Source organism: Dermacentor albipictus, chromosome 3 (assembly GCF_038994185.2).
Source record: "Dermacentor albipictus isolate Rhodes 1998 colony chromosome 3, USDA_Dalb.pri_finalv2, whole genome shotgun sequence".
Lineage (NCBI taxonomy): Eukaryota > Metazoa > Arthropoda > Arachnida > Ixodida > Ixodidae > Dermacentor > Dermacentor albipictus.
Window position 1 is genome coordinate 175076420 of NC_091823.1, and position 25048 is coordinate 175101467.

The 25048-nt window shown below is 45.8% G+C and overlaps 1 protein-coding gene across 7 annotated transcripts in view; it reads right to left on the minus strand.

Annotated features, from left to right (window-relative positions):
* Positions 1-23936, minus strand: part of bbc (choline/ethanolaminephosphotransferase 1 bbc) — an 83806-nt gene extending 59870 nt beyond the window's left edge. For 4 of the 7 annotated variants that reach the window (XR_010564410.1, XM_065432024.2, XM_065432028.1 and 1 more), the window contains exons 1-3: positions 23401-23933; positions 7348-7495; positions 5714-5855 (exon numbers count right to left, since the gene is read on the minus strand). Coding sequence is in view for 6 of the 7 variants with exons in the window: in XM_065432024.2 (XP_065288096.1) it covers positions 5714-5855; positions 7348-7495; positions 23401-23637 (527 nt within the window). In the remaining variant the exon portion in view is untranslated. Of the gene's footprint in view, positions 1-5713; positions 5856-7347; positions 7496-23400 lie in introns of all 7 variants that reach the window. The other 3 variants (XM_065432025.2, XM_065432029.1, XM_065432026.1) reach the window with 3 other exon arrangements.
* Positions 23937-25048: the final 1112 nt, after the last annotated feature.

Here is a 25048-nt window from a genome sequence, read left to right on the forward strand (position 1 = left end):
CATAATCCAGACAGCATTCCTCGTATCGCAGGACAAGTGGCCTAATCATGTTTGGTTTATTTGTATAATGTAAGCGTGAGCTGCACTGTGTGACGATGTTGTAGTATATGTGTTGTGGTGAGGATCGGATTCTGAGTATGTAGGAAAAAGTTAGTAGCGCTCTACGATGCTGTAAAGGAGGCTCGTTACATTCGACATGTAAGCTCTGGACAGGCGATGTTCTGTAAGCATCGCATGCCAGTCGTAGTCCTAAATTATGAACTGGATCAAGTCGTCGGACGTAAGATATTCTGGCTGAACCATATATGATGCTACCGTAATCTAATATGCTTAGCACCAAAGTGCGGTAGATGGGTAGCAGGCATTTACGGTCAGAGCCCCACCGTTTCCAGGAGAGGATTCTTAGAATGTAAAGTGCATAGTTCGCTTTGGTTTTAATACCATTGATGTGTGCGAGAAAGTTCAATTTTTTATCAAACTGAACCGGAAACCTGTGTTCTTGTTTTACCAGTAGGGTGGCTTCCTGTAGTTTAAGGATGGAATCTGGTTGTAGGCCTCTTTTATGTGTAAAGACAACACTAATAGTTTTTTCACTTGAGAAGGGAAAGCAGTTTTCAGATGCCCACTGGGTTAGTTTGATTAATGTAATTTGAATTTGTTGCTCGCAGGTTGCCATGTTCGATGCACGACACGCAATTTGTAGATCATCCACATATAAGGAATGCATTACAGAGGATGGAATTACATTATTGACAAGTTCATTTTCACGACAAACAATGTTGTGCTTAATACGCATCCCTGAGGTACACCGTTTTCTTGAATAAATACGAGGGACAGCACCGTTCCTAAACACAATTGGAATGTTCGATCGGACATGAAATCAGCAAGACATTTAAGCATTCTACCACAGATCCCTAAATCTGCCCAATCCCTTAAAATACCATACCTCCATGTTGTGTTGTACGCCTTTTCTAGATCAAAGAAAACAGTGAGACAGTATTGCTTGCGTAGAAAGGCCACATGTATCTCGTGTCCTAGCCGAACTAACTGATCTGTTGTAGAGCAGCCCTTCTTGTACCCACACTGATGATTGTCGAGCAGGTTCTCAGTTTCAAGGACGTATGCCAATCTGATGTTTATAATGGATTCATAGGATTTGGCAAGACAGCTTGTTAGTGCTATAGGTCAGTAGCTGGTAGCTGTTGTAGGATGCTTTCCAGCTTTCAAGAAAGGGATTATAATGGCTTTTTTCCCCTCATTCGGGATTTTTCCTGTTTCCCTGATTATGTTGAAGCGGAGCCATGTCTTGACTGCTTTTGGAGATAGGTGTGCGAGCATTGTGTAATGTACTCTGTCCGAACCTGGCGCTGCTTTTTTTGCCGGTAGTGAGTACTCTGCTGAGTGTTAAGGGGGCATTATATGATCTCTTGGTACTTCCTGTTGTCGGAAGCTTTTGTTTTTCTGATGATTGTTTATATTTTTGAAATTCAGTGGAATAGTTTATCGAGCTTGATATGTTATGGAAATGCTGCCCTAATATGTCTGCTTGTTCTTTTAAATTCGTTTGTGTACCTGGAGGTGAGAGTATGGGGATCGTATAAGAAGCATACTCGCTTCTAAACTTAGGAAGCTGATCCCACATTCTTTTGGATGTTATTGAGCTATTGATGGAGGATACATACTTTTGCCAAGACTGTCTTTCGACTTGCCTACGCGTGTACCTGGCTTTCGCCTTTGCTTTTTTGAAATACAGGAGGTTATCTAATGTTGGGCATCGCCTAAAGATACCCCACGCTTTGTTTTGTGCTTTTTTAGTTTGAGTACATTCATTCGTCTACCAGGATTTTAGTTTTTTCCTTAAGAAGCCGGAGCATTGTGGGATTGTCTGCTCTGCTACAGCAAGTATGGAGGCAATAATCTTTTCATTCATTTCGTCTATCGTTTGATCCTCTGATATGTCATCCAGACTGGCCTTCTCACTGAAGAGAGGCCAGTCTGCTAGATGGAGTTTCCAACGGAGTGATTTTAATGGTACTGTAGGGAAAGGAGATGTCTTTTTAATAATGCCGAGCATATGATCACTACCATAAGATTGTTAACACTTCATTTAAAATCGATGAAGAGAGATGGAGTGCACAGAGTCAGATGTAAACAGCTCATAGCTCCTGTGCTTGGGGAGCAGTAGGTTGCCGCACCAGTGTTTAAAAGGCATATTTCGTTTGTCAGGATAAAATCTTCAAGTGTTTGTCCCCTGGTGTCAGTTGTTTTGCTACCCCATAATATCTTATGAGCGTTAAAATCACCCGCTATTAAAAAAGGTTTAGGTAGCTGGTTTAATAATAACTCCAGATCTCTTACAGTAAAATGTGAATGTGGTGGAATGTACATTAAACAAATGGTAATGGCTTTGTGTGCTAAAACCATAACAGCAACGGCTTCTAAGTGGGTATTAATGGCAACTTCTCTAGCTGCAATGCCGCTCTGCAGAACAATAGCTACACCACCCGAAAGTCTGTTCACCTGAGTACGGTCATGCCGTACAACAGTGAAGGCTTTTAAAATGTTTTTGTGCTTTTGGCCTAAGTTTGTTTCTTGTAAGCACAAGGCCACAGGAAGAGAAGTTACTTAACAAGTCTTTGATGTCACCTAAGTTGTGTAAAAGCCCTCTACAATTCCAATGAATAATAAAAGCCATTTTGAAGTTGAAAGGTAAGAACTGGCACTACAGAAAAAATAAGAGGCGAGATGTTAGGTGACATGGATTTAAAAAGGCTAATACAAATGAGCGATAACCTTTAGGTTATCGGTTTCTTATTTTTAATAGTTATTGGGATTTTGTCCCCCTTACCGCGTTCAAGAGAGCACTTGTCCTTCGGTGTCGATGACACCGGGGTTTTTGTTTCGATCTCCATCGCTCTCTCTGAAGCGCTGGAAGACCGAGAGTTGGGTGCCGAGACACGTGTCTTGGGCCTTGGAGTTTGCTTTATCTTAGGGCCCAGCGGGACTGGTGTCTGCAGGGCATTTGAAGAGGATGGAGTAGCGTCGGCTGCTTCCATCACGGAGGCGAGAGGAGTCACTGCAGCACTACTGTGCGTGGGCTCGGAGCACTCTGGAGGCCTCTGTGACGCTGCCCCCGCCTGGGTCACATCGGCATAACTTCTTCCCGCGTGATACAATAGCCACTTTCTGGCTTCAAAGAACTAAATTTTTTCTTTCACAGTTAGTGCAATGACTTCCTTTTCCTTTTTCCAGCATGGGCAAGACAGTGAGTAGGCTGGATGGTCTCCTTTGCAGTTAATACAATATAGAGAAGAAGTGCAGTTTTCAGATTGATGAGCATTTGAGCTGATTTAGCACAGGTTGTTTGGCTTCGGCATGCATGTGAAGCATGTCCAAACCTTTGGCACTTGAAACACCATCTTGGGTTTGGGATATATGGTCCGGCGTTTACTTTACGTATCCTGCATCCAGAGAGGTAGGCATTGCGCTTGTTCCAAATGCAAGTATGACATGTTTTATTGGGATCTCTTGGTCATTTCTGTGGATTACAGTCAAACCTCGATATATCGAACATGGATATATCGAATTATTGCGTATATAGAACAATTTCTTTATCACATGGAAAATCGCATGCATTTTTAATTATTTATTTCGAACGGGGCCGGATGTAAAATGGATATATCGAACTCCGCCGCCCCAGACCAAGTGCGCTCTGTTGACAGGAGGCGAGCTTTCCCGCAACACTCTCGAAGATGGCGGCGCGATCGGCGTTCCAGACTGCTGCGTACGACAGCTGCCCACATCGGTTGCGCCGAGGGCGCCATTTGAACGTAGAGGCGTACACACGCGGTGGCTTGGAGCCAGCACGGCTGCCTCGATCACGCGCGCACCCCGCCATGCGCGCGTGATCGAGGCGGCCGTGGAGCTAGCTGGAGCGCTTTGTCGGTGCTGAGCCACACATCATGTGCATTGCGGACTTCGTTAGCGGTGACGACAGCACCGGAACAGTGGCGGAGTTAACAGGCGTGGAGATCGCGGCAGAAGTGACTGCTGAGCGGCCAAACGAAGACGCTGCCGAGGCTGATCCAGCAAGCGCTGATGTTGCCCCGCTCCCGACTGCAACTGAGGCTGTAGCTGCTTTGGCCATTGTACGCCGCTACTGCGGCGCAATAGAAGGCACTGGACTGTCTTTCGTGGACCATTTGGACTATGTTGAGGACGCCGTGGTCAAGCACGCGGTTGCCAATATGAAGCAGGCTACACTGCTTCAGTACTTTCAGCGAACTAAATAAACACTTTGTTTGAAGCTTCGTGTGAGTATCTATTACGCCACGATTGGTTCATTGATTGATTTGCGCTAGTTTTTTACGTGTTTTCTACGTGATTTTACATATCGAATTCTGGCTATATCGAACTATTTTGCGATCACCGCGCTGTTCGATATATCGAGGTTCGACTGTACTATTCTTTGTACTTTTGTCAGGTTTTGCTCCTGGAAACCCTCAAGGAGTTCCTCGTCGCTCAGGCCAATAAAGTCTTCCTCTGATATCACACCCTGGCTTGTGTTCAGTGTTCTATACGGTGAAATTGGCACTGTGGCATCGCCAATACTGGTAAGTTCCGACAGCTTTTGCGCTTGATCTTTGTCATTTAGTTCTAGGAGGAGGTCTCCGCTAGACATTTTTGAAGTTTTATATGTAGTTCTGATTTTGTTTGATTTTGAGACACTTAGCCACCAGAAAGGGAGAGAGCTTTCTTACTGGTATGCTAGTTTCACTGTGGACAACATAGTATTTGGGAAATGACGGGGCATTCCTCCGAAAGGAGAAATGGAATGGTGCTTCGGTGCGGCATCTTTTAAGAGGCCGATCAAAGACAGAAGCTTGCGCTGCCATAAGAAAACGTGTTTGTTCAGCAACAGCGCTGACCGCCCACCCCGGAGCCCAATGAGGGGACACGGCAGAGCTTGTGTACAAGCCTGCACGACGCCAGCCGTATGTCGTCACTATAACCAAATATGGTGTACCCAAGGTAGGATAGCCACACAAGGTTAACCCTTGCCGCCGTGGAGAAAGGAAGTAAATGGAAGAGAGAAGACAGGAAAGATCAAAAAGTGAGAGGTAAAGACGAAGGTTTGAGGAGGGAGAGACAGGAAGAGGTGACTGCCGATTTCCCCCGGGTGGGTCAGTCCGGGGTGCCGTCTACATGAAGCAGAGGCCAAAGAGGTGTGTTGCCTCCGCCGGGGGGCCTTAAAGGTCCGAACACCCGGCATCGGCGCATCCCCCAGAATGCCCCTTTCCACAGACACGGCTAAGTCATGCACGGCTACGCACGGAAGGGTCCAACCCTCGTGTGCTCGGGTACGTGGTGTTGCAACACACCAAACGCCTGCTTACGCAGACGCCCCTGCGTACTTTGCAACAGAAGGAATCGACGGCTGAGGCACTGCAGCGCCAAGTGGAGAGAAGGGACCCAGGCAGAACAGTGTTTGCCTGAGCTTGTTCATTGACCATAGCAAGAAAAGATTGCCACAGAAAGCACAGACATGAACAAATATGCACTGCATAGTTTGTCTTGCGATATAAAAAGTGTCAAAGCAAATATTAAATGTTCAGTTGCTAGCCCAGCAGTGTGTTGTCTTGCCCTCCGACCTTGTAAATTATTTCTGCAGGAAATGCTTTCTCGGTATGACACAGAAAGAGGTGCTGCTCACTTTCCAAAGCGCAGTGTCCCCGACACGTAGGTCTGCCAGTGGGCACAGTAGAACAGGGTGATGGCCACAAAGCACTGGAAGAACATCCAGCCCGGGTACGAGCCCAGCTTCACAGCTATGCACACCGCCAGGGCTACGAACACTGAAACAGGAGAGGGCAAACACAGGTACTTGCCAATGCTGCTACAGCAAAAAATGAGTGTCGATTAAGAGTGACACACCAACATCAGGAGCTGCAGGAAGAAATTACAAATAAGAAAGATAGATTAGACACATAGATGATAGATGATGATGACTGTGCCCCCAATGCCTGGTAAGCAGGTGATTTCGTATTTAGTCCGTATGGAAATGTGGCTGCCACAGCCGGGATCTGATCCCACACCCACAGATCTAATGTGACACTGAAAATATGTTTAAACAGGAAGATGGACACCAGTGGTTTAATAATGGATGTCTGTGTGGAGCCAATGTTTTGACAAGGGGACAAGTCTTTAATGACAGACACAAGTACCCTTGTTGAAACACTGGCTCCAGACGAACACCTGTTGTTCAACCACTGTTTATCACTGTAAGTAAGGTGCGAGAAACATGCCACTGCTTTGAATGGAAAAAATAAATGCTCTATAATCAACCAAAAAACAACCTGAATGCATGCGCCCAACACACGCATTTTATTACGGAGCGAAAAGCTCCCCAACTTAGAAGTAAACCCAAATCAACACAGTAAACACATTCCAAATCTTTCATCTGAGCCATGCTCTATTCCAATGTTAGGTTAAAAAAAACAAAACATGCAACAGTCACAAAAGTGATGTGCATTCATTTCAAGCCACAAGTGAATTAAAGAAGTGCTGATCATGTGCAATCCTGCAGCACCTGTCATGCATCAATACAGGAGCTTTGGAACATATCCCTCTCTCTTCTTTTATAAATTCGGTACCTGTGCCAAGTTCTGTCCCTGTCTAACTTAGATCTCTTGAACCGGCACAATCAGTTGCTATGCATGCATTTCTTTTGAAAATGCTTTACTATCCATGCTTATGGCCGATTCAACAGAGATGGCACAAACTTCATGCTAGTAACCACTAAATGACGAGGTAGCATCAGTGAATTCGTCCATAGAAAAACAATAAAATTGACCAAATTGTGTTTTCTTTCATAAGGAAACGGAATGTAATTCCCTCTTAGTTATTAGCAGCGAGTACTCTCTATCAATTATATATGTAACACATTATGTGTGGGAGCTGGCCCCGTCTTTTTGCCCAGGTGGCACCAATAATGTCCCATGTTTCCCACTATTCTTGCTTATGGATGCTCTGTTCTCGGTAAAAGTTAGGCTTTGTATAACTTGCCGGATCAATCTGTCAGGGCAAAAAAAAATTGTCATCCACCTAATAGTGTAAAGTCGCAAAGGAAACCCAATATGCAATTCTGAGAAATAAAGCCTCACAGAAAGAAAGCTGCAAAGCTTTCTGAGAAACCCGTATAGAGTGGCTAGTAATTGAGTGGATGAGAGTTTTCCATATGAAGAATCCTCCTCCACCTCATATGGATTTCTGCAAAACTGATTTACTAATCTGTTGCAGTAGCTTGCCTCCACATTAGACTTGAGCATCTTGTCGTGAGCCACTTACCCGTTGATATGGAGTCGCAGCCGTGGTCGAAGAGCTCCCCGAGGGGAGTGTTGGTGCCTGTGCGCCGCGCCTGCTTCCCATCGCAGGCATCGAGCGTCTGGTAGACAAAGAGGCCGAGTGCACACAGAAGGAACGCCCACCGAGGAACCTGCAAGGAACGTGCCGGAATGCTTCAGTGTGTGGACTTCAAAAATTTAGACGTTTTAAATACATTTTGATAGCCAACAAACTGGGACATAGCATTTGTGCGAGGTCCATGCATGACAGGCTATACAAAACACAGCAAGGTACCATCATGTTACAAAGTCGGGACACACTGCTAACTTTATTCTGTGGCTACGAGGAATATTCACAGCTTGAAGTATATGCCCACTGCAGTGCTCTGTGGAAGACAAGTACAGAGAGGGCTCTGTGAATACCTCAATGACCTTACTAAAACAGGAGTATTATAATGACTAATAGGATTTTTTTTGTATTTCTCCCCCTTTCCCTCCTTTACCTCAACATTACTCCTGTGAGCCACCACTGTAAAGTTGTGTAGAGTAATTTTGACCCCCTTGTGTAATATACACAACTGTTTCTGCATACCACCTGTACTACAGTGAAACCTCGTTATAACGAACAGTTAAAAAGTCGGAAATTAGTTTGCTATATCCATAATTCGTAATATAAAATTTCGTAAAAAATACATGCAAGAGGAGCAAAATTCAATCAGAGAAGGCACAGCAACTCGAACGATGCTTACTTGGGTCACGTTCATTTATTTACGCACAAAGAACTGCGTTATCGCGGCCTGCTTCTTGGTGTTCATCGCATTCCGTATCACGCCCTGTTCCACAGTTTGCAAACACTCAACAAGGGCAAACCCACTGCCCTCAATAGCACTGCAGTGGCGGCGCAGTAAATCCAACGCAGCAAGTGCTTCTTGTGAAGTCTGAATGTTCTCATCGTCTAAAGGGTCAGCCTGAGCTTTGCATGCGGGATGTTCAAAGACTTCCGCAGCGATTTCGGCGTCCGTCAGTATAGCCGTGGTCACTGAGATGTCGTCGCCACCTATGAAGTCTTCTACAGTCATTGTTGCGGGCATGTCACCAACACCAACATGGCCGTTGGTGGGCCACGCCACTGCTAAAACTAAAACGCAAAAGCAACATTCGATCACGCCGCTGCCGCCGCTGCTTAAGCGGCGGTGTCAGCGGTTGTGAGATGCGGACGATTTCTTTGGCTGTCAACTCTCAATGACGACGTGGCATCTGCGGCGCTGTCAGCGCATGCAAGGTAGTCCTGAACGTTTGCTGCGCCGCACAGCACATTTGTAGTGCAACGAAGCCTGCTATTAAAGTGAGGTAGGGCTTGGCGTCGCGAAGTTCGTTATATCCGTTTTATGCCAAACCGCGTTCGCTATAGGAAGTTAAAAATACATGTGTTTGACAAAAATATTTCGTAAGAGTTCGATATATTCAATAATTCGTTATATGCGTGTTCGTTATATCGAGGTTTGACTGTATAATCAAGCCTGCAACATTTGGGTTCGTAGCATGACACCAAAGTTTGAGCTACTGTCATGTATTTGGCGACATTTGGTTGTCAACAGCACATTCTGCTGTGCTGTCATGCGCTGAGGCACCTTGTTCGTGAACAAAGTTTTGTACCCCAAGAATGAGGTGAACGAAACTTCAGCTAGCAGCCTACTTAACCAGCAAGCATACAATCACCAATGCCCTGTACAAGCGTGGAGACTCAATGGTACACACTTCTGCATTATCAAAGTGACTACTCTTACTATCAAACCCACTTGGCAAACGAGAAGGAATGCAAAAATGAAACTCGTGGAGCTGCTACACCAATTCCTCCACCAATTTACCATGACAAAAGTTTATGACAATGTCTCCTTGGGTCTAGTTCAACTCCTTGTAACCAAACACTCAGAACTAGCAAGTATCAAGAACTTGTTTCGCACCAAGACAGCCTAACTTCAAGATTTGAAATCTGCGTCATCGTACTGATGTACCTGCACAGAGACAGCAACACGAAATTCAGAGAAAGCAAGCATAGCTTTCACCATCCAGTAACAATTTTTTCCAACGAATAAAGACAGAGTTCTGAAATAATCCTATAAAAAAATTCAGTTCCATGTTATAGGATCCATTTATTGCCCCGAAGCAACCAAATGGCTATGAGAAATGCAGTTTATTCGTCTACTTATTTATTGATGATAGTATTACACTATAACAGACACTGAAGGAATAAGCTAATGTGCAAGCTACTTCTTTCCATTTGGAAAGGCTGCTCTCTGGCAAGGCTGCTCTTGCTAAACACACCGTAAACAGCCTTTCCGTTCTGCGCTTCACACATACCAATATACCTGCAGCTGCCCAATAGGCTCTAGTAGGACAATAAAGACATTTCTTGCAAGCAAAAAATGGTGCAAGAACAAAACCCAATGTAAATAAAGAATGCAGCTGAGCACTGCAGATTAGCTTTGACCAGACAGGGTTGTCTGGTCTGAACCTAGAGGCAAGGTTTGTACATAACAACCGAAGTGAAATTCAAGGACAATTCAAGGAATTCCAGGTTGGTGAAGGCAAAAATGCAAAGAGGTTGAAACAACCTTCAGTAACAAAAACAAGCTAAGGAATATTCAGATCTCCTTCCTAGCATCAACTCTTTAGAGCTAGCAGCGACTGTATTGCGTACACACACTTCATGCTCTTCAAGTGGCTTTTCTAAGTCAACCTTCCCGCTGTAACAATGTCAATCGCCTTGTGGCACATAGCACACTTTGCTCAATGAGGGTTAGTAGTATAGTGTCCGGCTTCACCCAAAGATACTTGCCACATTGAAGCCTAATGGCTGAAACTTTCCTCCAAGCATTGCAGCTGGCTGCAATGCTTGGATGGCTGCAATGTAAACCAACTAGGAAAACAAAGATGGTGGGAGAGCTTGGTCTGTCTTAGTCGAGCACCATGATGGCAATGGCGATTTAAACAATTCCATCACAAGTGGCTGTAGACATGCCACACCACAATCGCTTAGCAAAACTCAAAAAGAGAATTATATAGCACATTTACATTTCCCGACAATGTCCACAGCATAGCGCCGATGCGAATTACTTCGAATGTTCATAAGTCACCATGAACCCCAGATTTCAAGGTAATCAAGGAGCATTTATTTCTAAGGAGATTTAAGGGCCCTTAAACCTCTTTTTCCAAATTCGACGGTTTTCAGATAATTTCAAGGAGGTGTACAAACCCTACAGGAGTATTTTTTGCATTCCATCAACCCCCAATGGAACACGACTGCTGCAATCTTATGGCTTGGCCACAGAATGCAGCCAAATGAGCAACATTTTCTGTAAGGCTCAAATGATCACAAGTTGAATCCTGATCCATGTTTCCATGGATGGCATTCAGATGCCCTACACCTAAGGAGGGTGTGGATACAGGAAAATTTTCACAAGCACTAGCACAATGGGCCGCACAAAATGGGTAGCACAAAACAAAAGAATTGATACACACACATGCATGCACAGGAGAAAACAACACTGTGTACACGCACATCTGCTCTCCAATTGTGCACAAGCTGTTCTTGTTTCAAAAATAGATGTGAAGCTGACAGTGACAAGTTGACATTGATAATCTCACAGAAGACACCAGTCTCAAGGAGAGGCACACGCTTTTGATATTTTTAAGCAACTAGAGATGCTTCTGGCAAATTTTGACTTGGATAAATTTTTGCAACAGCAAAAATTGCATTTTGGAGTGCTTTAGACTCGCCAAAAATCAAGCTTGTAGCATCTGTTGCAGCGCAAATTCCCCCTTCATTATTCCTTGCTCCAAATGCATCAAGTCTACGCTTCGATACCATAAATAAAATTAGCTCAGTTGGTGAATGCTTATCCCTGGCTGTATGTCAGCCATTAATTCACAATTACATACAGTGCGTTTCTGCAAAGATTATTAAAAATAGCGGATGCAAGGCAAAATGAAATTTCTGTCCAAGTTTCATAGAAGTGGTGGACATCATAATATGTGTGATAATAATCAATACACATAATGGGGAAAATTTTCACTAATTACCCTTTAAAGTAACTCTTGGCAGCATGGTGTAATTTAAGAACTGGAATCCTCCAGTACTCTAAGTATAACGATTTGCCAGAAACACCTCACATTGCATCAGCTTTCGGAAAGTATTAGTATTACTCCAAATGTGAAGCAAAAGGGACTGCTGTTCCTGCTAATATTGCAAGTAATCCCACTGCGTGGAACTAGAATGGAAATGCCTTTTCACTCATTTTCATATTTCACTCATCCCACAGCCTGTGGCTGCTACAAGCTAGGAATTGAGCTCGCAACTTTATGATGCTAAGCAGCAGAACACCGCAGACACCAAGCTGCTGCAGCGGGTCCTTTGTTTCAAGAAACAATACCTTTCGAGTATGTAACGAGCACATGGCAGTGCTACGGGTCAAGAGCGCTCATCGTTAAGAAAGATGTGTGCTGAGAAGTATGGGTGGCCTCAAAACCATAACGGAAGCAAATGAAAAAAGTCCACATAGAAATATTTTAAGTGGCTAATGCTGTCATCCACAGCACATTCAAGGTCGCAAACAAACACTATAATTATGAATATTACAATAATGTAGAAGCCTTCCCAATACCACTTAGAAGCATACCATTATGAACCCTTATGGGTGAAACGTGCAATAATGCAAATTTTGAGCGCAGCTCTATACGTGTTTTCATGTCGCAATATATTGCACCGACTGGCAGAGCCGCGACGCAGCACTACACAAAGACTGGCCACACACTTGCCACTTCCCAGCAACTGCAGCTTATGCAATCGTAATTTTTAGTGGGAGGAGGAGGAAAAACGTTTATTTAGCTCTAGAAAATTCTATGAATTTCGTGGAGTCAGATGGTGCCTTCCATCTTCTTGGCAATGGCCGTCTGCCCCTAGTCCAGGGCTCCGCTGGATGCCGCTGCCAGCTGGGCCCGTCGGATCAGCCCTAGTTGGACGTCCTGACGGACGCTGGAGAGCATTCCTTCCCATTGCTCCGCACGCGGATTTGGTATTATTGGTGCTGCATTTGTTTTCTGGCAGGCCCACGTTATATGGTAGAGCGTGGGTGTGTCCTGGCACCATGGGCATTTGTCACTGTATTGTGTGAATTGTATTTTGCTGAGGGTGTTTAAGTTCGGATATGCACCCGTCTGTAGCAGCCTCCAAGCTACAGAGTCCTCTCTAGTGAGAGACCTATGCGGCGAGGGGTACCGCTTCCTGCTGCCCTTATAGTGATTCAGGATAGCCGAGTATTCTCTGGGGACTGGCTCGGTTTCCTCGAGGTCATTGGCGGAGGGTGCTCGGTATGCAGTGTATCCTCGGGCTACCCTGTCGACCTCACGGTTGCCTTCCACGTCCGTGTGACCCGGCGTCCACATTATCGTGTGTCTAATTGATTGTTCTTTTTCTGGGTTTTTTGTGTGGGGATCTTCTGAGCGGAGTATGCGGAGCGCTCTGTGACCTATTCTGCCGAACATGTAGTTTCGGCATGCTGTTTGGGAGTCAGTTAGTACTGTTACGGACCGCCTAGTCCAATAGCCCTCCGCTGCCGCTAGAGCGACAGCCGCTACTTCAGCCTCGACTACCGTGCAGTCCCATAGAGATGTGCTGACGATTTCTCGCATATCCGAGTTTATCACCACCGCTACTGCGTTGGGGTTGGTCTGTCTCGCCCTTCTGGTGTATGTGGCTGCGTCCACGTATACCGTTGTTGCCTGGGAAGCGAGGGACTTTTGGATGTATTCGGCTCTCGCCTTCCTGCGTTCTTCGTGTAGGTTGGGGTCCATGTTCTTGGGAATGGGAGCCACCTTGATTGTTTCTCGTATATTGTCCGGGATAGTTGCAGTTCTTTGGATTTCTTGCATCTGTTTGCTGCATCCCAACTTCTGCAGAAGTTCCCTGCCAGACGGAGTCTGTTGAAGTCTGCGCAGCTGAGCAACATGTTGTGCCTCTCTGAGCTCTTCGAATGTGTTATGAATTCCTAGTGCCAAGAGCTTCTCCGTGGATGTGCATTGTGGTAGGTGGAGCGCGGTTTTGTATGATTTGTGTATGATCGTGTCTATCTGCTGAACCTCGTTCTTGATTGGGTTGTAGTACGGGAGACTAGGTAACCCGGCTGATCACCAGACTCCTAACCAGCTCTAGCGTGTCTTCCTCTCGCATGCCTCAGCGTCTGTGGGAGACGCGCGTTATCATGCAAGCGACTTGAAGAGTTGATGTCTTGAGTAGAGCGAGAATGTGTGAGCAGCGTTGATTCGACTGTATCCACATGCCCAAAATTCTTATGAGCGTTTTCTCCGGTATTAGTTTTCCCTCGAGGTAGACGCCAAGCTTGAGCTCGTCGCTAGTCGGGACCATGCGATTCTGTTTCCCTCTCCAGACTCTGAGCAGCTCAGATTTCTCGGTGGAGCAGGCTAGCCCTCTTGCCCTCACGTAGTTCTCCACGCAGGTCGCAGCCTCTTGCAGTCTTTCTTCTTTTTCTTTAAGTGATCCCGTGTTGGTCCAAATGGTTATGTCGTCGGCATACATGGCATGGTGTATGCCCTCGATCTCTTTGAGTGGGAAACCCTTGCGGCAAACAATGTGCGTGAAGGTGGGCTTTATGGTTCTTTTTCTTTCCCCCAGATGGCCAGCGCCGCTGCTGCTGCCGATGCACCGACGTGAGCGCTATCTCGTGGTGCCTCAAAGTGGCTTCCTCCGCTTTCCTCCTTGCTCTCTCTTCGGTATCGCAGTCTTCTGCTTTTCTCCTCACACTTTTGCCATACTCTGCTCCTCCCCTTTCCACCTCATGCTTTCACTACAGCCTCCGCCTCCATTTTCCTAATTGCGCCCTCTTCGCTATCACCTACTTTCATTCTCTGCTACACTCCGCATTTGCTCAGTTATGCTAAGCGAGGACACGAGGCACACTGACAGTGAACGCAGGAACAGGCGCCTAAGAGCTGCACTTTAAAAGTTCAAGACTGCATAACAGTGATCTAAAAGGAAATGATAAGCTTATCATAGAGCTGGCCAGATTGGAGTATGGATTATAGGTAGAAAGCAAATGGAGCACACAATCTGATTGAGAGATTAAGGGGGCATAATTGCAGTCGAGCTGGTTGCGAAATCCGTAGAGAAGATAAGTGCACACCAAAAGAAGGGAAATGAGCATGGTTGGACTTTAGTACAGAGCTGTTTCATTTCCCGGTTAACTGAAGTAAAAGGAATGAAAAATTAATTTTAGAGCAGAAAAGAAAGAACGAGGACAGGTTTGAAACAATGTGGGCACTAATTCAAATTAAGTTCATTTGCTGGCATTCAATATATGTGCAATGGTTATAAGCCATGAGTACAGTCAAGATATGAAAACTTCTATTTCCATCAAGTCAGAACATGCGCATGCATACACTATTTTTAATAATTAAATGGAAATACAGAACATGAAGATGATAAAATGCATTTGTTTGCAAGCTGCATAGACTGCCAGTCATAGGCTTGCAAAACACTACCACATAACACACACACACACACACACACACACACACACACACACACACACACAACACACACACACACACACACACACACACACACACACACACACACACGAAGGATGAAGTGGCACTTAACACGTAACAAAATATGGCATAAGTATCTATGTACACCTCACATGCATTTCCAGCCAGTTTTGAATGATCACACAAGATGATGAGCCCATGCCCTCACAAACAAGCAAAACACAACATAAACATAAACACAAAGGGCCCCTGAACAGTTGCACAATCTGTTCCTTGTAAGCAAAGCCAAGTTTTTCTCATGAGTGTTGCAAACCATTATTCTTGAAATTGCACCCAGAGGCAAACTTATGCCAGCAGTTACCACAAATATGCTCTGGCGGTGGCAGGGAAGAAGTTTGGGCGTGTTGGTGGGGTAAATAGTGCAAGAAAGACACAGGGACAAGCAGGAACATGGGATAGCGCCCGTCCCGTGTTCCTGCTTGTCCCTCCGTCTTTCTTGCGCTATGTATCCCAGTCTGGCGGTGGCCCAAGTGCTCTGGTACACAAAGTATTTCAGCAATGTAGTGGAGTCGCATGCGAAACGGGTTGACGAGTAAGCCAGCTAACATGTTAGGCTGTAAACATTCACGCATCCCATACACTGGCTTAGACGTAATGTCACCAAATGAGTTCTGACTGATGAAGCATTATTTAAAACTAATTAATTTTGCATAAGTGGTCGATTACTACAAGACAAAATGTAGGGCAAACTTGTATTTACTGAACTTTGTGCTGTAACTCCATTGCCGATGCATCATTATGACGTGAATTGCATATAATTTATTGTACCTGTTTGTACAAGGCCTGAACAGATGTGCTATCATACCGGACGTAAATTGAAACAGAGAGGAACAAAAGACATCTTACGCTTAATTACTCAAAGTTCTTACCTTGCCAGTTTTCTCAAAACTTCACTCATGACACTTATTATTCAGTGTTATTATTTTAGTTTACACTAAGTTTTCTGAGTAACTGTCCCTTACGTAGTATTACAATATCTGTATTAAGTTCTACACACAGTTCACATGTTTGACATTTTGCTGTACCATACTTGTTTTTTGTTCTGAATTCAGCGATTTGTACATGCCTGTAGGTCAGTTAAATTGAATTCTGCGGTTTTATGTGCCAAAACAACTTTCTGATTATCAGGCAGGCCATAGTGGGAGGACTCCGGAAATTTGGACCACCTGGGGTTCTTTAACGTGCGCCTAAATCTAAATACACGGGTGTTTTCGCATTTCGCCCCCATCGATGTGGCCTTCGTGGCCGGGATGCCTGTAGGTCAGTTTATTATTATTATTATTTGAATCATTTGGCTGTGTTGCCACTGTTTCATCATTTCCCTTTGTTTGCGTCACATTTTATCTACTACACGAGTTTAAGTGCCTTGGTCTAAACACCTACTGTTGACTACTCTCCAACATATTTTAGCCCTTCGACTAGCAATGCACATTTCCTATATCACATCTTGAACTTTGTGCAATGCACCCCATAACAATAATGTTCACTAGATAAATAGCGAGACTCAAAAGCAGATTTAGTTACAACTGTACATTTCTTCAAAACACTGACTATATTACAGTGAAATAGCCAGACACACAACAGAACAACCTGTTATATTTAAAGACAACTGATGCCACTGCAAAAAGAAGTAGTAGCTATCCTCACTGAGCTACGCTATCCATGAGGTATAAAATGTAGGAAAAGCCAACTTGTGGAACGGCCACTGTTGTTAAGGATGACATCATCAAAACAATGTTTTAATGGCTGTTAATAAAATTTCTTTTTTATCCTGCCCTGAGTTAAACATGCAATAGAGGGTCCAGAAGAGGCACAACAAAAGCATTGGGCATGAAACAGGGAGGAAAGTGACAGGGCAAAATGTAGATAAGTCACTGCCAGGGTGACAACAAATGCGCACATGGAAAATGTCACGTGGTGACAACGACCTGTGCTGTGAAGGTACGCCAGAATGCACTTCAATATGGGCAGAGTGGTTGCTGAATCACAAACAGTCAAGAAAAAACAAGACCCGCAAATCTCTGCTTGCATATCAGCTGACAAGACAGTTGACAAGAGCGGGAGAAGATGAGTTGAGAGTGTTACAGCCTTTATCAGCTTTGTCACTTTTGAGCATATCTACATTGATAAAAGATTATGCTCGTGCTACTTGTGATGGCAGAGACTGAAAGGCTAGCGGCAACTTGCAAGTTAGGCAAGAAAGCCTGCAGCTGTGCCTTAAAAAGAGCACAAAGTGGAAATGTTTCATTACAGTTCAGTCTGCAGTGGTAGAAATAGGGCACATTAGTAATTACGACAACACACGCACACAAGTGCCGGCTGTCGAATAGCATTTCATGGAACAAAAACATGATGCGTGATTCTGCAACAACTATCTTAAACAACTAAAAAGCAGGGGAGTTGACATAAAATGATAACCTCTGTTGACCGGACAGGTCATCATTGAATACGACCCACTTTGTTGTTCAGCACACTTAAAGAGACTTGTAATCAATTTTTAAGGGCTTAGTTCATTATGGTGCCATGAAACGCTCACCCACTCTCGGTAGCGTTTACAACTGCAGCGGTTACTACCAAAAGCATGTGGATATTCTGTAAGCAGAATTTTTCAAGCTGAGCGGCCTCTATGAAAGAGTTCCTCCTCCAGCAACACTGAGAAGTGAGAACGATGCAGATAGCCCACCTCGGGAATTGTGAAAGCCACCTATCATTCTGCTTTCACAGGAGCGAGTGTAACTGTGGCTAACCACCTACATTTTGACCTTTTCAACCACTTTTGAAAATATATGGTAGACCTGTAGATCTTTCTTACATTTGTACTGCGTTTTTCCCCAAATATACAACTATGTCATGGCTGGCTGGCCCCTGTCGTCATTATTGTCGATAGACTAGCCAAGCCAACTCGTGGAAAACGAAGGCTTATCTTCACATTGTAAGTTAGAATAAATCTTATAATGGAAAAAAGCGTAGTGAATTTCAGTACTAATAAAAATACCAGGAACCACATACACTAATAGGTCACGTGAAAGGCCACTTACGCATCTTCACGTTTCTGTGACATGGGATGCCAAAGGTAATCCCTCACAACTTTTAGTGAAGAATTAAAATATAAATCCACATTTAATGAGAGAAAACGCAGTATCCTGCCACTCTGTGAAGAAGGATGGCCAGCAAAACTGTGTATGTGGGCCCCTTAATGGCGAACTGCCCCTCCGCCGTGGGTCGGCACGGCATTTCACTATCTTTGAGATGGCCCACATATGGGGAGTGCTTAACACCTGCATCAGCTCCACTGGGGGTCGGCCCCCGGCACTGTACTAACTTCGGGATCGGCCCACATATGGGGAGTGCTTAACACCTGCCTCACCTCCCCTGTGGGTAAGCCTGGCATTGCACTATCTTCTGGATCTTTTCCTACATGCAGACATGATAGTAGGAACAGTACCCCCCTAACAGCTTCGCTGTAAAACATGGCTCATTTTAACTTGGCAATTTTTCCATCAACAGGACTATCTTGATTCATATTCTGAGCGGTTGTCCATTCCTTTAACAATATCAGACCCGTGGCTCTTCGATGCGAGAACCTAATGCTTGGTATATTGCAGTCTAATGCAACATCAGAGTGCCCAATTAGCTGCTTGTCCGTGGTGCTGCATGCATAGCTTCGCGAAAAAAGGGGGTTAACTGAGGGGCCCAATTTTTATTAATTGTATCATGAGAAGCCAACAAAGAAACACACCAAGGGCAACATAGGGGAAGCTACTTGTATTTACTAATTGCTGCCTTAGATTTGTCAGGCAATGCATATCTCTACAAAAAGTGCCGACACACCCTCACTACTAGAATGAGAAAACTACCCTTCATAGTAGGCAGCGACGTTCATCTCACTGAGAAGCCATGTGTGCCCAAAGCACTCTTGCTTTACAACCTATCGCAGAAACAGGCAAGCAACTGGTGGAAGGAAAGATAAGGACGATCACGCTAGGCGGAAGCATTCCTTATCAGCTTAAGAGGGCTGAAGAGGCCACAAGGACAGCACACACCTCCAATGTGGATATCGGTGGCAAAAGAAACACCGAAGCAACTCAAGAAGGCGAATTCCCTCCCCCTTTTTTTTTTCACCGCAAGGACGACTGCCTATCAGCCTCAGTGCACAAAACAGAATGATGAAGGATAATGCAAAAAACCTTCCTCAGGCAAGTCAGTCAGCCAAGTACTTCTAGCAGCAATTAGGTAGCCAGAACTTCTGACCTCCGTCGAATTCATGTACTCAAGTTTGATTTTCTGTACCATCGGAGACATAGTAGAAGAACTTGTTGCACAAATATCTAAAAGCTACAGCGAGGTCTGGTCAAATATTGCAGGCAAAGTACCAATGCTGCAACAAATGAAGTGTGTGCACCCACTCTGTTTATGACTTACCTAACTGCACAAACCAGCAACAAGGAAGAAATTAGGGTGGAATGGCAGTAGTTGTTCAGTCACTGTGACTATTCACATAAGGTACAAATCTGCAATCAAGAGTGTGCTATTCGCAGGCTGGCTAACAAGTCTAAGCGCATTTGCTCATGTCACCTTCAACTGCCTAATTTAAAAGCAGCACTACACTGCCACGGGCAGAACCAAAGCAGACCTTAAAACAACAGTGCTGCTTAACCAATGATGGGGGCGCAGCCCTTACAAGAGTCTACACAGTAACCACCAAATTTCTATAATTTATTGCAGAATTAAGGACTGATATATTAAACGGATCGACCTTGAAATTATAGTAGTAGAACAAGGCTGGTTGCTTGGGCTAGCTGGTAATTCATGGTAAAACAGAGAGAAACCAAGAGAGAAAAGTAGGGAGGTTAACCATGGATGTGCCCAGTTGGCTGCCCTACACTGGGAGAGGGGAAACGGGAGAACAGATAAGGAGAGAAAACAAAAATAGTCATTCCCAGCCAGCCACAGGGGAATCTCCGCTGCCACAAGCGTTCATGCAATCCAATGTCCTCCAAGAAATGCAGAAGAGCTTTTGTGGCCTTTTTCATGAAAGAACGCATAGGCCATGGTCCAAGGATTTTTCCTTCTGAGAGTACTCTATTGTCTAGCAGGTAAAGCTTAACTTGTAAAGTACGTCGTTGAGTATCAAAGGATGGGAAATGACACGGAAGATGCTCAAGACTCATCGCACCAGCACAAATTGCACGCAGCACTGTTGGCCATTCCCATCAGGAATGAATAGGAATTTGTAAATGCAATACCTAGCCCCATGCGTCACAGTAAAGTTGTTTCGTGACAGAAGAGTCCAGGCGGCAGACGAAGTCGTAAGTTAGGGTCGAGAGAAAAACAACGTACAGCATGAATAACAAGGACAGAGAGACTACAAACACTACGATGTACAGCAGCCAAAATCGCCAGAACATAACAGCGCTCTTAGGATAGGTATGGGATCTCATTTGCAATTAGACTACAGCGTGCTTGTTCAAAGGCTGTCGCCACAGTGCACATATTCTTAGTGGGCTCTAGAATTACGTGGGCAGCTGTGTCCAGATGAAACTTGCACTTTACTGCTCAAGACACGATCCTAGCTGAACCTGCACTGACCACTTTATGAAATGATTACACAAGTTTTCAGCAAAAAAATTAAATTTAAGACCTATGGCCTTGAAAAACTGAGAACAATCTACCCTTTCAAAGAGACACCAACAGGGAATGCTAAATCAAGCTGCAGCTGCAAATTATGCTTCCAGGAGACAAAAAATGCTAGTCCTACAATACACAGAGTTGGTAAGCCAGAAAGGAACAACAACAGAAGACCTTGGAGTTGCCGCACTAACTGCCTGCCTATGACATCACGGATTGGGATATTGTCTGCTTGGGACTAATCAACATTCTGTAGATAAAAAGGGAATACGTTGCATTCTGAAGAAGCCAAAGGCTAAAGCTGATGTGTTTCAAGAAACTTCTTAGCACAGAAGTCCAAAAATGTGGAAATACTTTGACATCAGCAATGTGATGATGTATACATGCGGTTCGCATGCAAGATTTAAGAGAAAAAATGTTGGGCCTTAATTTTATAAGCTAGTAACAATGCCTTTACTGCGAAATAAATGAAACTCATGTAAGTAACTCTTTAGTATGCTTTTAAGTATAAACCCCATGCGACAGCGACAATCAACACAATGGAGATGGCTGTCACGTTTGCTTGTCGCCTACAAGTCGAAGCCCACGCGAGTGACGACTGAGCAACATCTCCCGGGTGTTGCCGATATGAGGGCAGCAAATATGTGCCGAAACAGGGGTGATGCATGCTTTATTAATTTCAATTGATCTGTTTTGCTATAAACAGCAACATAAAATATTTCTGAAGGTCTCACAGTAGATTCTTATCCTTGCACGTATCAGAACTTGGTTGTTTTCTTGTTCCGTGTGACAATCGGTAGCACTTGACCGATGCACTACATCCAGTTTCAGCTTCGCATTAGCGACTAGTTGCTCATAGCACTTCTCGGCAACAAGCGACGGATTCTCAGTTTCCGGAACCGAGCGATTGAGTGACAAGAATGAGCGATCCGCTCGCACGACAGCCCATCTTGTTGCTCGAAGTCATTGCACACAAAATAGCTCTCATGGAGTTTGGGTTTTAAATTGTCGACGCTGTTACACCAAATTTTGACTCCAAAATGAAACGCAGCTGAGGATTTATTTGGTGTGCGGGGGCTTGTACAAAGTGGCCAGACATGCGATACGATTGAAGTGCATCGCACTTTCATCAGTATGGCTCGAGTCCTGACAACACTTTTCCTTTTTCACCCCATTTTTATTCACGTAGTGGCAAATTATATGGCAGTGCAGCTTGGAAACAGCAATGCAGGCTTACTGCAGTCGTTCTACAAAAAGATAGACACTTCCTGAAGAAAAAGGCAACGTCACACTAAATCGACCATTGGCAGAGTACCTGAATATGGATGGACACGGCCTGGTTGCTCATACTAAAACAAGCCAGCACCTGCGCATAAGGACAAAGTACTGCCAGCCAGCTACCTTTGTCTCACTTGGTCGGAATGCTTTGAAAATGAATAGCCAACACGTTGATTGAAAGACCTTCCTTGCTGAATATTGCAATTTCTTGCATTATTGCATATAAATCATAGGTTGGAATGCACATTCACTGTCTGGTCGCCTTTGCTAACACAATCTGCCGGTTCCTAGAATTTTTGTGGAAGTGTGGAATAGTTGAAGCCACGGGCTATTTAACCTACAAGGTTTTCTTATACGGGTGTCACACGGCGCGCTTTAATACGCAGCCAATCGCGCACGATGGTCGCAATTGGCTCCTTTGCTCATGCTGCGGGAGGGAGTCAATCGCAGTCGAGAATTTCGATCCGGATCGGGCTCGATCGCGATTTAAAGTGCGCCGTGCGACACCAGTTTTGTGGCTCTTTAGCACCTGAAATTCGCATTAAGGTCCGTCTGCTCGTTCGAGGCGTGAGCACGCTACGCCAGACACAAGGCTAGCGCGAACACGTGTAGCTGCGCGTTCACAACAGATCACGCGTGGAGCGAGCTGCAGCTGCGAGGAAACACGGAAGCAAGGTCGGGGATTAACGTTGCGCGAGTCCGCGGCGCGGCCTTGTGACATGCGCCAAACAAGGTGGCGAAACTGGGAGGTGGAAGTCCGAGCTAGCCGTAACTTGGCGAGAATTTATTCAATTTCATTCAATATGACATTCGGGTGAAGGGAACGGCCTTGACAACCGACACTATCTTCAGACCGGCCGCAGACGCACCGGAACTGCACGTGCATAGCGCGAGGTCTGCCACGCCGTCCCCTCGATACATAAGCAATACATCAATGCCGGCAGCCATGTAGCGGTCGCCGTGGTTTCAACTGGAAATCCGGCCGCCATGCAGACTGAAATACAAATAGGGACTTGACTCGGCCGGACCGAAACGAAAGGGTGCGCCGAGTCGCATACGTAGATTGCGAAAGCGTGCATGTGGCGGTAGGGGACACCCTATCCGTTGCGCAAAGCGCTTTCAGCACCTGCTCGCGCTTTGGGTCGCCGCGTGCGATGCAAGGTCGGCCCGTGGATGGGCACACCTTGCGAGGCTCGGCCTCGGCATAGCGGAAACAGTCATGAACGGAAAAAACGGAGCGCGGTCCGTCGAGAGCGGGTCAACCTTCGAGGACAATCGCCCTTGCGATGCAGCGCCGTCAATGTGGGCCGAGAAGAGGGGCGAGGGAAGGACGACGCAGGCGCGTGCGACGCGAAATTTCTCCTCCGCCCTCCTCTCCGGCGTCAGCGGGCGATACGCCTGCCGAGGGTGTCCCCCGGCCAGCCAACGGGTCGAGCGGGTGACGTGTGTAACGGCCGGGCGCGGATACCCGATGCGACGAACGAATGAAAGAAATCGGCGGCGGCAACGTGCGCCCATCCCTTACCTCCTGCGTGGCCGTAGGGCTGTACCACACGAGCACGAGCGATGTGGCAATGTTGACGAATAGTCCCGACAGCGTCATGAGGTTAGGCGCCAGCCAGAACGGGCACTTGCTGGTCACCCAGTTCCAGAAGGGTTGCATGAAAGGGTCCGCAAACGAGGAGCCCGAGCAGCTGTACTTGTGCTCGGAGAGCCGCTTCAGCTGCTGCTGGGTCAGGATGTCGGCCGAGCTGAATATCATGGTGGCGGTCGCGCACCGACGCAGAATCGCACCACACTCGACGGAATCGGAGACACTCCGTGAACGCACACACCACAGGCACTCACTGAACGCTGCTTCGCCGGCCTCTAGCCGCTACCGCAGGCGCCATCATCCCGTTATCAGAACCACCGCCGCGGACGACGTTCGTCGGTCAGTCGCAACTGCACCGCACTGATACAGCGAGGACAAACCATAGAATAATGACCAACCGAGCAATGCGAAAGCGAGACCGCGAGGTATGAGGCTATGGCGAGACGACGTCAAACTCATTATTGGCTCAACTTGCTGATGATGATAGCCGAACGCGAAGCCACCCGTCGGTGCAACCTTCGCAGCGCGTTGAGTTTCGGTTTCTGCCTTGTTTTGGGTCGCCTGCTGTTGCTGGGCGCTAACGTTTTCGCTCGCCGCTGACTATCAGGGCCGGCGCGAGGATTTTTTACCGGGGTGCAGGGAGGCGCATAACTTATGCGTTGTTTTTTGACTATGTTTACCTGGGCTGAGGGCCTTCATCATTGTGAATAAGCTATTTCAGCATCGCAGTAAGATGTAAATTGAAATTTAGCATAGTTACACAGCAGTGACTCTGCTAAGAATATGAAAATTTATATAATACATGGTACAGCACATACATTAGAGAGTTTTAGAATAGGGGCCTCATTAGTTTGGGGCCCCAAAGAGCTTTGCGGGTGCTATAGTTGGGGCACGCAGGAGTGAAGAGCTTTAGAATAGGGCTACAGTGAACTAGAATACTGTAATAGGGCTTTGCGCATGGCGGAAGGAAACTGAGGAGAAGATACTAGGGAGGCGAGAATGGGGAGGTGTGAAGAGCGCGCCGCCGTCACCATTTGTAGGTTAGGTTAGGTTAGGTTAACGGAGCGCGCATCCGCGCTCCGTTAAGGGATAGTCAGAATCTCTATGGTTTAGGGTGAAAACATAGAGTTTCATATTAGTATACCTAGAGGGAAATCTGGCGCTGCGATCGTTCAACCATCATGGGAATGATGAGAAGTACAAGCTTCGGATTGGCATTCTATTGACTGGCGAACTAGTTTACAAGCATAGAGTTTCATATTAGTATACCTAGAGGCAAATCTGGCGCTGCGATCGTTCAACCTACATGGGAATGATGGGAAGTACAGGCTTCGGATTGGCATTCTGTTGACTGGCGAACTAGTGTACAAGTATTTTTTAAAAGTTTCGGTTTCGCTCCAAGCGCAATTGCTATAACCTGCAGTTGGACAGCGCAACGCAAAGCTCTCTGCGTTTGTTAGGTTGCTCAGAGTGGCGATAGCGCGCTGGGCCAGCGACTGGGACGATGCTTATGTTGCGGTGTGGCGTCGAAGCCGTGACGAGAAAGCGGCGGCATCGTAAACGTTGAAAGAACATGTTT